The 13,957-nt window shown below is 46.4% G+C and overlaps 1 protein-coding gene across 1 annotated transcript in view; it reads right to left on the reverse strand.

Annotated features, from left to right (window-relative positions):
• Nucleotides 1-13,957, reverse strand: part of URB1 (URB1 ribosome biogenesis homolog) — a 78,308-nt gene that overhangs the window by 8,842 nt on the left and 55,509 nt on the right. Inside the window, exons 31-34 of the mRNA XM_040228017.1 lie at nt 6,424-6,584; nt 5,872-5,983; nt 2,734-2,840; nt 1,850-1,993 (exon numbers count right to left, since the gene is read on the reverse strand). Coding sequence (XP_040083951.1) covers nt 1,850-1,993; nt 2,734-2,840; nt 5,872-5,983; nt 6,424-6,584 — 524 coding nt within the window. The remainder of the gene's footprint in view (nt 1-1,849; nt 1,994-2,733; nt 2,841-5,871; nt 5,984-6,423; nt 6,585-13,957) is intronic.

Below are 13,957 nucleotides of genomic sequence, written 5' to 3' on the forward strand. Positions count from 1 at the left end.
GATTGCCGGGAGAAATATCAATAACCTCAGATATGCAGATGACACCAGCCTTATGGCAGAAAGTGAAGAGGAGCTAAAAAGCCTCTTGATGAAAGTGAAAGAGGAGAGTGAAAAAGTTGGCTTAAAGCTCAACATTCAGAAAACAAAGATCATGGCATCTGGTCCTATCACTTCATGGGAAATAGATGGGGAAACAGTAGAAACAGTGTCAGACTTTATTTGTTTGGGCTCCAAAATCACTGCAGATGGTGACTGCAGCCTTGAAATTAAAAGACGCTTACTCCTTGGAAGGAAAGTTATGACCAACCTAGATAGTATATTCAAAAGCAGAGACGTTACTTTGCCGACTAAGGTCCGTCTAGTCAAGGCTATGGTCTTTCCTGTGATCGTGTATGGATGTGAGAGTTGGACTGTGAAGAAGGCCGAGCGCCGAAGAATTGATGCTTTTGAACTGTGGTTTTGGAGAAGACTCTTGAGAGTCCCTTGGACTGCAAGGAGATCCAACCAGTCCATTCTGAAGGAGATCAGCCCTGGGATTTCTTTGGAAGGAATGATGCTGAAGCTGAAGCTCCAGTACTTTGGCCACCTCATGCGAAGAGTTGACTCACTGGAAAAGACTCTGATGCTGGGAGGGATTGGGGGCAGGAGGAGAAGGGGACGACCGAGGATGAGATGGCTGGATGGCATCACGGACTCTACGGACGTGAGTCTGAGTGAACTCCGGGAGATGGTGATGGACAGGGAGGCCTGGCGTGCTGCGATTCATGGGGTCGCAAAGAGTCAGACATAACCGAGCGACTGAACTGAACTGAACTGAACTGTGTCCCCACTACCCAGGCGGTCGCTGCACGTGACATCTGCCAGGTCTGCGAGAATGGTGGCCGTGGGGGACCACCTGCCTCGCAGTAACAGCCAGAGGACACAGATGGCCTCAGGGAGAGCGCCAGCCTGGGAACACCCACCCGCTAATCCATCACAAGGGGAGACCTGGCACGGTAACTGCACGGCCCCGCATCCCGGCAGCCTGAGTGGGACAGTGAAGAATCATTGCTAGTCCAGCCATGAACTGCTGGCGGCTCATTTCATCACCTCTATTTTACCATGTGGAGAGGACAGAGAGATGGGACTCTCACTGATACTGTTAACGGGGTGCTTCCCCACCCACCCTCGCCCCCGCACATACTTTTTTTTTTTTGCAAACCACATGACATATAGGAATCTTAGTTCTTCCACCAGGGATTGAACCCATGCCCTCTGCAATGGAGGCACAGGGTCCTAACCACTGGAGCACCACGGAAGTCCCTAATTGGGTGCATTAGAGTTCTCACATGCTATAAAAAGTAGAAATCTACTGTACTCAAGTTCCGCTTATGCAGACTCACTCCTCTTTACCCATATTTTAGGTGATGCCAGAGACAGACACTGATCAGGCTAGAAACTCATCAAAACCCCACAGGCCTTTCCTAGTTAACGTCTCACTCCACACGATTTCTTGCTCCAGGGACAGAACTTAGCTGCAGACTCCCTGTTAGCTGTGAGGCAGGCGGTTTCAAAGCCCAACTCCTTTCCCAGCCAAAGTCCAATGACCTGCAGTTTCTCTGTATTACATGACACGCTAGTGGCTTGCGTGTGTTGGAAGCACCTCAGTCTTGTTTCCAGAGCTCTCGGCCGCCCAGAGCCTCCTGGTTCCTCACTATCCACCTCCCTCCCCACCGGCCCTGGGCCCAGGTGACGGCAGGGAAGCTAATGTTGAAGCAGGCGGTCAGGTGAGGGTCCATGGGGCAGGACTTGCAGGTGGTGGAACCCTGAGCAAAGGCCCTACCAGCCCTCAGCCCCTGGGGGCGCCTACCTGGGCTGCCTCGTCGCACAGCGGGCTGCTGAAGAAGGACAGGATGATGTGGAGGACGCCCCGCCTGGCACACAGCTTGAAGCAGTGCGTGTCCCGCATTCCCTGGCGGAGGAGCCCCAAGACCCACTCCCGCTCAGTCTTCTGCTGTAAAGCCACAAACAAGAGACCGTCGTTAAACATGTGAAGACTTTTTTTTTTTTTTTCTCCAGAAAACTCTTCCAGCACCACTATTTCCAAGGGGTAGTGAAGACTGCAGCACGGCAGCCCCCGACCCTCCGTTTCTGGGTCTGTTATTAAAAACCCTCCCTCTCTCCTCTCTGCTTCCATTTCTCTGGGTCAGGAATAAAGGACCAGGTCACGTTTACACGCTCAACTGTGCTCAGTGTAGTGTTAGTTGCTCGGTCGTGTCCGACTCTTTGTGACCCCATGGACTGTAGCCCGCCAGTCTCCTCTGTCCATGGGATTTTCCAGGCAAGAATACTGGAGTGGGTTGCCATTCCCTTCTCCAGGGGATCTTTCTGGCCCAGGGATTGAAACCTGGTCTCCTGCATTGCAGGAGAACTCTTTACCATTTGAGCTACAGGGAAGACCTCAGCTGTGCTCATATGTTCAGTAAAAGCACATCAGTAGTCAACCCTGTGATTCGCCCAGAAAATAACTGTGAGGAGGCTGTGACTCGAGGCCTCTAGAGTCTGTGAGGTCTGAGAAGTCACCCCAGAATTTCGGTGTGGACTGGGAAGCATTTTCACAGGTAGGCCTGCCTGCCCCCCACCCGACCCCCACACTCCACCCCAGCCTGTGCTCTGCAGCTGACAAGTCTCCGCAGGGATGAGTCGGCGCGGTGGCTGAGCATCCCACTCAGGAGCCTCTGGGCAGGGCGCTACCTCGAAGTCCGCGCTGTAGAAGAACTGGTAGAAGGCTGGGACTTTGCTCATGTTCAGGTACTCGTGGGACAGCAGGAACGTGTTGATCTTCAGGTACATATGCTCCTCTGTGAACACAAGCAGACTGTCACTCACAGGGAAGGTGAAGTCGCTCGCTCGTGTCCGACTCTTTGCGACCCCAGAGACTGTAGCCTACCAGGCAAGAGTACTGGAGTGGGTTGCCATTTCCTTCTCCAGGGGATCTTTCCAACCCAGGGATCAAACCCAGGTCTCCCGCACTGCAGACAGATGCTTTACCGTCTGAGCCACCAGGGAAGCCTGACTCACTCAGGATGGTGCCAAAAGGACACCCCATGACCAGGTGGAGTCGGGGAGTGGGGTCCTGGGGTGGGGGGAATCAGACAGAAATCCCTGCCCCCACAGGGCTTTCTAATTCTCATCCAGGTGATCAGTTCTCGAGAATTAAAATACAGTACGACACCTTAGGTCTACATGGTTTAAGGGCTTCTCTCATGGGTCAGGAACTACTTGGGTGCCTGGAGCCAGCGTGAGGAACCCCACCCATGGCAAAGGTCATGAGGAAGGAAGCCTGACAAAATGCAAGGGCATGATCAGGCTTCAGGGGGAACCCCTGAAATTTCCTGAGCATCCACTCCCCAAAACCAGAGTCTGCCTGCCGTACTACATTATGCTTTTCATCTGCTCTTCTAACATTAACAGGGGACCTATCCCCCCACCACCTTTTTCTGGGAAAGGTTAATTTAGAGCTTTTAGATAATAAGTCTCCTGGGCATAACAGAGTGTTCCAATCCAAACCCCTCTGATGGCTTTTTAGCCTGCCTGCGGGACTCTTACAGCTACACATGTGATTGTTTGCGGCCTCCCGACTGAGAGGGACAGGAAGCTTAAAACATCCTAGGAATGCAGGGGCTTCCGAGGAGTCAAGATCATTAGAATAAAACTGATTAAGCATTTCATTGTTGAGCCAATACTTGCTGCCAAATTTTCATATCTTTTATTTGTTGATATAGTTGGCATATAGAAAAAACAAGTAGCAACACAGATCTTTGAGTTAAGTACCTTCTTTGTTATAACCCACTGCACCTTTGTTCTTCAGGGATGTAACTTTATTTAGTGCTTTAAGGGTGATGTAGATTAAAGAAAAATACTTCAGGGGAAATGAGATTAACATTCATTAAGGAAGAGAGCCAAAAAGTGTTAACAGGCCTCTTGGCCAGAAGATACCGTAAATCACCTGAGACCTTTTGTATACAAAAAGATATACAAAGAGTCAGGACTGCTGCCCCCGCATGACTCTGTATCTTCCATTATGTAAAATTTAGGGTATATAAACACCTTTTAAAAATAAAGTTATGAGAGGAGTTTTTGCACAAGCCTCGCCTCCCCTGTGTCGATTCTTTCTCTTGCTCCCTCTCCCTCCCGCTCCTTTTCAGGCTGATCCCTTGGAACGCGGAGGCTCACCGAGTCGACTTACCTGTCCAGGCTTCTGAGACCCACGCGAGAGGGAGCCCAAGGCGGGGCACCCTCCGCTATTCAAGTGGGCGCCTGTGGCCCAACGCAGATGGCGCAAGTTCCTTGTCTGGAACTTTATTGGTTTTCCACGTAAACCAAGTTAATCAGCCTCTTTTCTCCACTCATTTTTCTACTAAACTATTTTTTCCTAATCTAATCTTATATTTCTAATTAAATATATCTCTCCTCGCCAACTCCATCCACCCTTCGAATTACCCTGGATCCACCGGGGCTGGACCCCGGCACTTGGGGATGTCCAGTCCTTTGCTGGTACCACTCCCTCCAAGGCATCAGCCTAAGCTCCAATCAGCTGGTGGGCAGAGTGGGGGTTGCCACACCGAAGATAGCACAGGGCGAATACCAGCTCATCGGCCTCCCACTGAGGGAGCTTCCACAGCAAAGGGGGCTCAGACCTGCCCTGGGTCACTTGGCTCTGGGATGAGATAGGGCCATAGACCCTTGGACTGTCATCTCGCATTTATCCAAAGTACCTGCAGCCTCACAGCCCATCCAAGACCGCTGTCCTGAGCCCCCACACTGACATGAGGTCTGATGTGGGACAGCTCACCAGGGGGGCACAGACTGGACAGGAGGCCAAGACTATCCCTCGTGACCTTAGCTAGGATATTTTCTCTGAAGAGCCTGTTTCTTTAGAGTCTAAATGGCTAATTACCTTCTTCCCTCTCATAATTTCTAAGGTTAAAAAAAAAAACGTAATAAAAATGATACAGGAGCAGATGAAAATCGGATCTGAATTCCAACAGCAACTTGACTGCAGACTAATTGCCAGGCCTTGGACAAACTATTTGGGATCCCAGGTGGCGCTAGTGGTAGAGAATCCACCCGCCAATGCAGGAGACCTAAGAGATGCGGGTTCGATCCCTGGGTCAGGAAGACGCCCTGGAGGAGGAAATGGTGACCCACTCCAGTATTCTTGCCTGGAGAATACCCTGGACAGAGGAGCCTGGCGGGCTACAGTCCAAGGGGTCACAAAGGGACAGACAGGACTGAAGTGACTTAACCTTGGGGTTAACCTTCGGCTGGAAGGCTGTCTCCTTGTCTGAAAACGACCACGTTACCTGCAGAGCCCTGTGGTCCCTAACGACATCAACAGTCTGTAACTTTGTACCAGTGACAAAAAGAAAAGGTCCCACAATATACTGACTCGGGCTCAGACCACCCCAACAGTGGGCGGCTGTGAGGACCAAGCTGAGCCATGTTCTGCGCCCTGGTGACGCGGGCACAGGGACCCACAGGCCGCCTGTCGTCCCGCCGGTGAGCTGTGCTGAGCTTGGAGTGCGGCTGCCAGCACCGATGGGGCCTCTGTGTCAGGCCCCCTCCAAGCATACGTGTACATCGGTGACTCCCTCAGCAGGCCCTCTGGTGGAGCTGTGATCTGCCTTTCCTGCAGCTTTACACGCCTGCAGGCAGATAGGAACACACACTCGTCCCCCATCATACTCACACACACTCTCCCGCACCCTGCACTTGTGACCCTCACACACATGCTGTGGACCGGTTATGCCAGTGGGATTAACGCCACCAAATGGGCTCGCTCATCCTCAGAATTTCCACCTTGCCCCGACCCGATTCTAGCAGTGGCACCTGGTTTCAAAATCTGCAAGGCTGCCTTGGCAATGAAGAGAGCCAGGGTGAAGGTGAGTCTCATGTTCTTGGTTCGGATCCCATTCCGGACCACGTCCAACAGGTACAGTACCTTAAAAGCAGGAAAAAGGGCGGGGTTGGGGGAAAATCTGCAGAACAGTTGTGACCAGCCTTGTCTCGTGCAGCCTAATCCATGGCTTTACAGGGTGGCCTGCTCCTCACATCCAGGGGCTCACATCCCCCACACTGCCCCACCTCAGGGCACGGCTTCTGAGGCTCTGTGTGTCCTGGGTGACAGCTGCTGTAATCTGAGTTCAGATCACGGAACCAGTCGACAGAAATGAGCACTGCTCTGCCCTCCATGACATAGGAAGAGTTCTTGTAAGGGGAGACCTCTCTCTACCACCCAGGGCTGAGGACCCAAGATGACCTCTGGCATCTCCCCCAACCCCGCCAGGAGGAGACAACACTTTGGTTCTGTATCAGAGTCTCTGGGCAACGCCTCTGAGTTCTTCAGGAATTCTTCCCTCCAGGCCCCTCAGCCCGGCTCACCTGGGGCTGCTCCCGGAAGCGCGCCCCCTCCAGCTGCGAGTAGTAGGCCGCCAGCACCGCATAGGCTGCAGCGCGCATGTGTGGGTCGTAGCTGCTGAGGGCCGTGACAGTCAGGCCCAGAGCATTTGAATCCACGAATTTTCTACAATCCACCACAAATTCTGAGGGAGATAAAACACAGCGTTAACTACACACACACAATGATTCCATGACACGCGTGCAACACGAAGTTCCATTTCTTTTGCAGTTCACCATCATTAGCAATGTGTGTGTGTGCCAGACACAGACATGCAAGCCCCCTCCTGCTCCCTTAGGATCCGCTGCGGCTCTCTAAAAGACTGTCCCCTCCCGCAGCAACAATCACACGCCTTCAGTCTCTGAGACACTTGTAAATCCCAACGAGGTCTCCTTCATCACTTCTCACAAATACTCGAGGAGTCGGAAAACATCAGAGATGTTCAGAGGTATCAGAGGTGACATCAGGACCCACCACTGAGGTCCCAGCCTGAATAGGCCTGAGGTTAGGGGGAAGGGACTCAGCAGGAAAAGCCAGCATAGTCAGTCAGATGAGTGATCTTGGAATGTACTATCAATAAAAGAGGAACCAAAAAAAAAAAAAAAATATATATATATATATATACACGCCACTGATAATATTTTCCAGAAGTCAAACTTTTTTCTTTTCTCTTCTCTCCCCAAAGTTTAAGACTTAAAATGATAATGTCCACAGTTTAAACAAAAAAAAAGCTAAAAATAAATCAAGAAGAAGAATTATAATAGCTACTTCTTAGTCCAAACAGCTATATAGACAAATAACGGTCCTCAAACGGGTGGCTGTCCAAAAGTGTAGGAACCACAAGGTGGAGGACCTGTGGGTGTGCCTGCAGTCCCATTTGGGGTGACAGGGCTGAGAGGGGCTGAGTCACACCAGGGATGGGGACCCGCACATCATGAGAGCTCTCTTCCTCCTCAGAAGCAGCAAGAGTTCCTGGAAGCCGCTTACGCGCGGGTCCCCTCCCCTTTCTCAGCTCTCACATGGTATCACAGAAGGACCAGCATTTCCACTTCCAGCCAGGAGAGAGACAGGAAAGAGACTCATCTGTCCAACTGAAAAAACAACTGAAGGCATGAACTAAGGATTTTCAAGATACTGGACATGGAGCAACAGAGGACAGTGATCCCCGAAGACAGGAAACCAGGTGACCCTCCGATTGTTCCAGCTCACACCTGGAGAGTTCCCAGGCTGTGCACAGTGGGGCAAACCGAGGCGGAGCCCGGGCAGCTCTGAGTTGAGGAGGCCTGGGAGGCCAAGTGGCCGGAGTTCATGAGGCCGAGCCCGAGAGAACAGTGCCCCACTGAGAGGACGCCCGTCAGCAAGAACACGTGAGCAAGCCACCCCAGGCTGGGAAAGAGCCACCCAGAAGGCTGAGCAGAGACAACCCCAGGCTCCCACTGGCCAGGGCCAAGACCCCACAGCACCCAGGGACAAGGCAGCGGGCTCAGGGCATGTCACCTCACTTGTGCGGCAAAGGTCCTTCCAGACTAAACGTTGCTCTGGTCCCACCTAGCAGAGCTTATAAGCAACACTGGAAAGGACCAAACCATTTCTAAGAAATTTGAATGAGTACTAGAACAAAGCTGAACAACATTTCACAAGAATACCAAAAATACCCAGCCCCAAAGAAGGTAAAACTCACAATTTCTGGCTTCCAATAAAAATTGCCACACAGTCAAACAAGCAGGAACATGGCCCACTGTGAAGAGAAAAACTTACTATTTGGAAATGACTTCTAAATGACACAGATAACAGAATTAGTAGACAAAGACATTTATAAAGTTAGCAGCACTGAATTCTTCATGCTCAGGAAACTAGAGGATGGACTTCCCGGGTGGTTCAGTGGTAAAGAATCTGCCTGTTGATGCAGGAGACACGGGTTCAATCCCAGGTCTGGGAAAATCCCACTTGCCTTGGAGCAACTAAGTCTGTGGGCCACAACTATTGAGCCTGTGCTCTGGCCCGGGAACTACAACTACTGAGCCTGCACACCACAGCTAGAGAAAAGGCCGTGTAGCCATAAAGACCCAGCACAGCTAAAAATATACAAATAAATAAAAAGAAGCTAGAGGAAAGACTGGGTGTGTTAAGTAGAGACATGGAAGATAAGAAAATCCTAGTCAAGCTTCGCGAGATAAAAAATTCTTAATTTCTGAGATGAAAAATGCACTGGATGAATTGTTGACAATGTAAACTGGTGCAGTCACTAAGAAGAACAGAAGGGAGGTTTCTTTAAAAAATTAAAAATAGAGCTAACATATGATTCAGTAATCCCATGCCTGGGCATATATCTGCAGACAACCTTAACTGGAAAAGATACACGCACCCTAATGTTCACTGCAGCACTACTCACAGTAATTAAGACATGGAAGCGACCTAAATGCCCCCCAACAGAGGAATGCATAAAGAAGATGGGGTACATTTACACAATGGAATATTACTCAGCCATAAAAAAGCACAGAATGCCACTTGCAGCAACACGGAGATGAATTTAGAGATTATCATACTAACCGAAGTAAGCCTGAGAGAGAGAAATAACATATGGTATTGCCTATATGTGGAATCTTTAAAAAAAAAAAAAGACCTTCTTTATGGTTACCAAAGGACCAGGGAGGAGAAATAAATTAGGAGGATGGAATTTACATACATGCACTACTATATAAGAGGGAAAAAAGGCCTACCTTATAGCCCAAAGAACTATACTCAATATTTTGTAACTATAAGGGAAAAGAATAGATATATTTTTGTATAACTGAATCATTTTGCTGTATACCTGAGGCTAACACAACATTGTAAATTTACTGTACTTCAACAAAACAAACAAAAAAGAAAAATGTCCTAGATAAGCTGATCAGAAGATTACACACTGCAGAAAAAAAGATCTGTGAACTTGAAGACACAACAGCATTTAACCAAACTGAACCAGAGAAACACAGAGAGAAAAAAGAATTCTAAAAACATGAGCATTTGTGGGACAGTTTCAAGCAGGCTAATACCTGTGGAAGTGGAGTCCCTGAAAATGAAGAAATAATGGCCAAAACTCTTCCACATTTGAAAAACTACAAACCTACAGGGCCAAGACAGTCAAAAAATAAAATAAAATAAAATAAAATTATACCCAAGTTTATCACAATCAAATTGCTTGAAACCAATGGTTAAAAAAGTCTTAAAAGTGGTCTCAAAACATAGAGAAGAGCAAAGATAAGAACGGCAGCAGGTTTCCTGTTAGAAACAATGCCATCTAGAATCAAGGCGCCAACGTCTTTAACATACGATAAGAAAAAAACCTGTCAACCTAGAACTTTACACCCCACGGAAGTCTTTCAGAAGTTAAGACGTTTTAAAAGCTGAAAGAATGGATCACCAACAGCCATGAACTTCAGGAATTCTTAAAAGAAGTGTTTTGGGAAGAAGGAAAATGATAGAAGATGGAAATTAAAGAATGAAGAGAACATGAAATGATAACTATGGGATAAACATAAAATATTTAAATCCCTTTAAAAGGTAATTGACAGTTTGAAGCAAAAATAACCATATATTGTGAAATCTTTAACATATGGATGGAAAATTTATGATACTTATAGCATGAAAGCTAGGAGGGGAGAGAGAGATACTATTCTAAGGTGCTTCCACCATTCATGAAGTGGTATAATGTCACTTGAAGGTAAACCACAATATATTGAATATGTATTTAATAAACCCTAAAGCAACCAACACATACACACACACACATGTACATATATTCCCAAGCACACAAACTAATTACTGCTAAAAGTCAATAAATAAACTGGAATCAGATCAATAATCAACATTAAATGGCATATACATTCCAATCAAAAAGCATCACTGCATGGCAAATAGATGGAGGAAAAAAAATGGAAACAGTGACAGACTTTATTTTTTTGGGCCCCAAAATCACTGTGGATGGTGACTGCAGCCTTGAAATTAAAAGACATGACTGAGATGGAATAACAGTAACATGGTCAGACTAGATGAAAACATAGATTCCAGTGTGTGCTGTCTACAAGAAAGCACTTTTAATCTCAAGATGCAGATTTTAAGTAAAAGGAGGGAGCGGCGATCATTTTGAAATGTATAGAAACATCAAATCATTATGTTATGCACCAGGAACTAATAATGCTGTAGGTCAACTATAGTTGAACACGTGTACACCCGTGGCGGATTCATGCTGATGTACGGCAAAACCAATACAGTGTTGTAAAGTAAAATAAATTAAAAAAAAAAAGAAAAGAAAGAAAAACAACAAACAAACCCAGAGGAAAAGAGATCAGATTTGTGGCTACCAGATGCAAGGAATAGGAGGGAAAAGTGATGAAGCGAGTCAAAACATACAAACTCCCAATTATAAAATAAATAAGTACTAGGGATATGATGCACAATACAATAAATTTAATTAACACTATTGTATGCTATATATGCAGAGCACATCATGAGAAACGCTGGACTGGAAGAAACAAGCTGGAATCAAGATTGCCGGGAGAAATATCAATAACCTCAGATATGCAGATAACACCACCCTTATGGCAGAAAGTGAAGAGGAACTAAAAAGCCTCTTGATGAAAGTGAAAGAGGAGAGTGAAAAAGTTGGCTTAAAGCTCAACATTCAGAAAACGAAGATCATGGCATCTGGTCCCATCACTTCATGGGAAATAGATGGGGAAACAGTGGAAACAGTGTCAGACTTTACTTTTTTGGGCTCCAGAATCACTGCAGATGGTGACTGCAGCCTTGAAATTAAAAGACGCTTACTTCTTGGAAGAAAAGTTATGACCAACCTAGATAGTATATTCAAAAGCAGAGACATTACTTTGCCGACTAAGGTCCGTCTAGTCAAGGCTATGGTTTTTCCTGTGGTCATGTATGGATGTGAGAGTTGGACTGTGAAGAAGGCTGAGCGCCGAAGAATTGAAGCTTTTGAACTGTGGTGTTGGAGAAGACTCTTGAGAGTCCCTTGGACTGCAAGGAGATCCAACCAGTCCATTCTGAAGGAGATCAGCCCTGGGATTTCTTTAGAAGGAATGATGCTAAAGCTGAAGCTCCAGTACTTTGGCCACCTCATGAGAAGGGTTGACTCATTGGAAAAAACTCTGATGCTGGGAGGGATTGGGGGCAGGAGAAGGGGACGACCGAGGATGAGATGGCTGGATGGCATCACTGACTCTACGGACGTGAGTCTGAGTGAACTCCGGGAGATGGTGATGGACAGGGAGGCCTGGTGTGCTGCGATTCATGGGGTCGCAAAGAGTCGGACACGACTGAGCAATTGAACTGAACTGATGCTATATATGAAAGTTGGTAAGAGAGTAAATGCTGAGTTCTCAGCACAACAAAAACATTTTTTAATATTTCTTTAATTTTATTGTATATGAGACGTTGGATGCTCACTCAACTGATTGCCGTAATCATTTCATGATGTGTGTTAAGTCAAATCACTATGTTGAATATCTTAAATTTATACAGTGCTGATGTCAATTATATCTCAGTAAAACTGGAAGGAAAAAAAAGTAAAAGAAAAAAGAATAATTAGAAGACTCTTCTGCTCTAACAGCTTACACACTAACTTTTCTGATTTCTAACAAGCGACTACTTCTGATGGGAGGGAGGGAAATTTCTAAAAGCTTTACAAAGCATCAAACTAAGGAATAAAATTATACTATTTTGGGGAAGATGAGATATATTTAAGATACACCTACATACCTATTGATACATAATAAAAACACATAAATAGAATAAGTTTGGGAAAGAGAACATTCTAAACATTTAATATTACACTCACTAAAAATAGCTAGTATTTAGCAGTAATCATGGATACTTTAAAGACAAAAGGATTTTTCATATGTCCATGAGGAAAAGTCAATTTCATGTTCTGTGGGATCTGCTATTCTCTGGAAGTCTTGGCTTTGTAAAACATACAGAAAAGAGCTGCCCCTTGAGTTGAAAATATAAAAGGTGATCAAAAAACAGTTAGAAATACCAGTCGTTTTAAGAACCTCAAAAACAGCAGTTTCCCCTGGTGACAACAAATTTGTCCTGGCTTAACCAGGACAAGTATCAAGGATTAAAATGCAAAGCAGTTCACGTTTTAAGGGGTTCAGTGGCAGCACAGAGGTGCTGTCAGAGCCTCAGGAGCTTTCCTCACACCTCCTCTCACACCCTTTCCTAGAGGTGGCCTGGCCAGGAAGGCGCATCCCAGGGAGGGTCCACCGAGGCCCAGTCCAGGGCCTTCGAGAGAACCGCACAGGCGCCTCTCTGTCCTGTGAAACAGCGACTGACGGGCTCGGCCTGGCTCTCCTGAGGACAAGCATTTGCTGTGCGAGCGTTTGTCACTGCCGTTGCAAAAGGCTGGCCCTGCTTCTCAGCCGAGGACTCAAAGGAGAGAAGCAGCAAGGTTAAGGAAACAAGTTCCCACTTTCAGCAAAGGGCTGACACACAACGCTGAGATGGGCTCTCTCAAGCCTGGCCACCACACCAAAAACGAATCACACACCCGATTTAGGATTACAAGGATCCCGGTGCCACCTCGGGAAACAAAAACATGGGTGAAAAACTTCTGCCACACACGGCATGGATGAGCCTCACAAATACGATGTGGGTAAACGGGGCTTCTACAAAAGAAAAAAGAGAGTGTTTAATGTCATCTGAATAACCTTCAAGCATAGGACACCGGCCCCTACTGAGGGGAAGGGGTACTGGCCAGCAAGAGGCCTGGGGGCTGTGATTATGTTCTGTTCCTTGATCTGACTGGGGGTTTTCCCCCAGCTCACAGATACGTAATATGACCTGTATGGGTTTCTATACATCACACTTCAATAAAAGTTTATTTAAAGCATTGTTCATGGTCACTTATCCACCAGGGCAAAAGTAAGTGCAATAATAACTTAAAAAAAATGACAGTATGAAAAAAAGATTGATGGCTTAATGCAACCACAATAAGCCTTTGGCCATTATAAATGCTGTTCACAGACTTCTCTTTTATTCAACTTGTCCCTTTACTGCTGGTTTTCCCCTCCTGATGAATTCATATGCTTCCCTTTATCAGATGATAAAAATGTGTTTAAAATATTCTGCTTCCATTTTTTTGTTGTGGTTGTTCTGGATTATAAGCAAGTAGCCCAGAGCAAAATTTAATGACCTAGTTTTTCTTGGTGTGCTTGTTTTGCATTTCTATTCGCCTATTTATTTCTACACTTTTTAAAATATTCTACTTTAATGTGAATGATCGTAGTGTAACCAGTATTTTAAGCTAGTTCAAATCCTTTCTGGTAGACATCCTCTGCAAATGTTATAACAATAAAATGTAAAATGGGCTGTATTTCCCTAACTTAAAAGAGCATTTACTAGTTACCACTCTTCACAAAAGGCCTTTCAGATCCTGTTCTTCCCCTACCCTTCTTTGCCCTAAAAGGGCAATATTCAAGATCCTGAGAACAACAGTCCTGATTTTACTATTTCCCTATT

The sequence above is a fragment of the Oryx dammah genome, unplaced genomic scaffold (genome assembly GCF_014754425.2).
Source record: "Oryx dammah isolate SB20612 unplaced genomic scaffold, SCBI_Odam_1.1 HiC_scaffold_2, whole genome shotgun sequence".
Lineage (NCBI taxonomy): Eukaryota > Metazoa > Chordata > Mammalia > Artiodactyla > Bovidae > Oryx > Oryx dammah.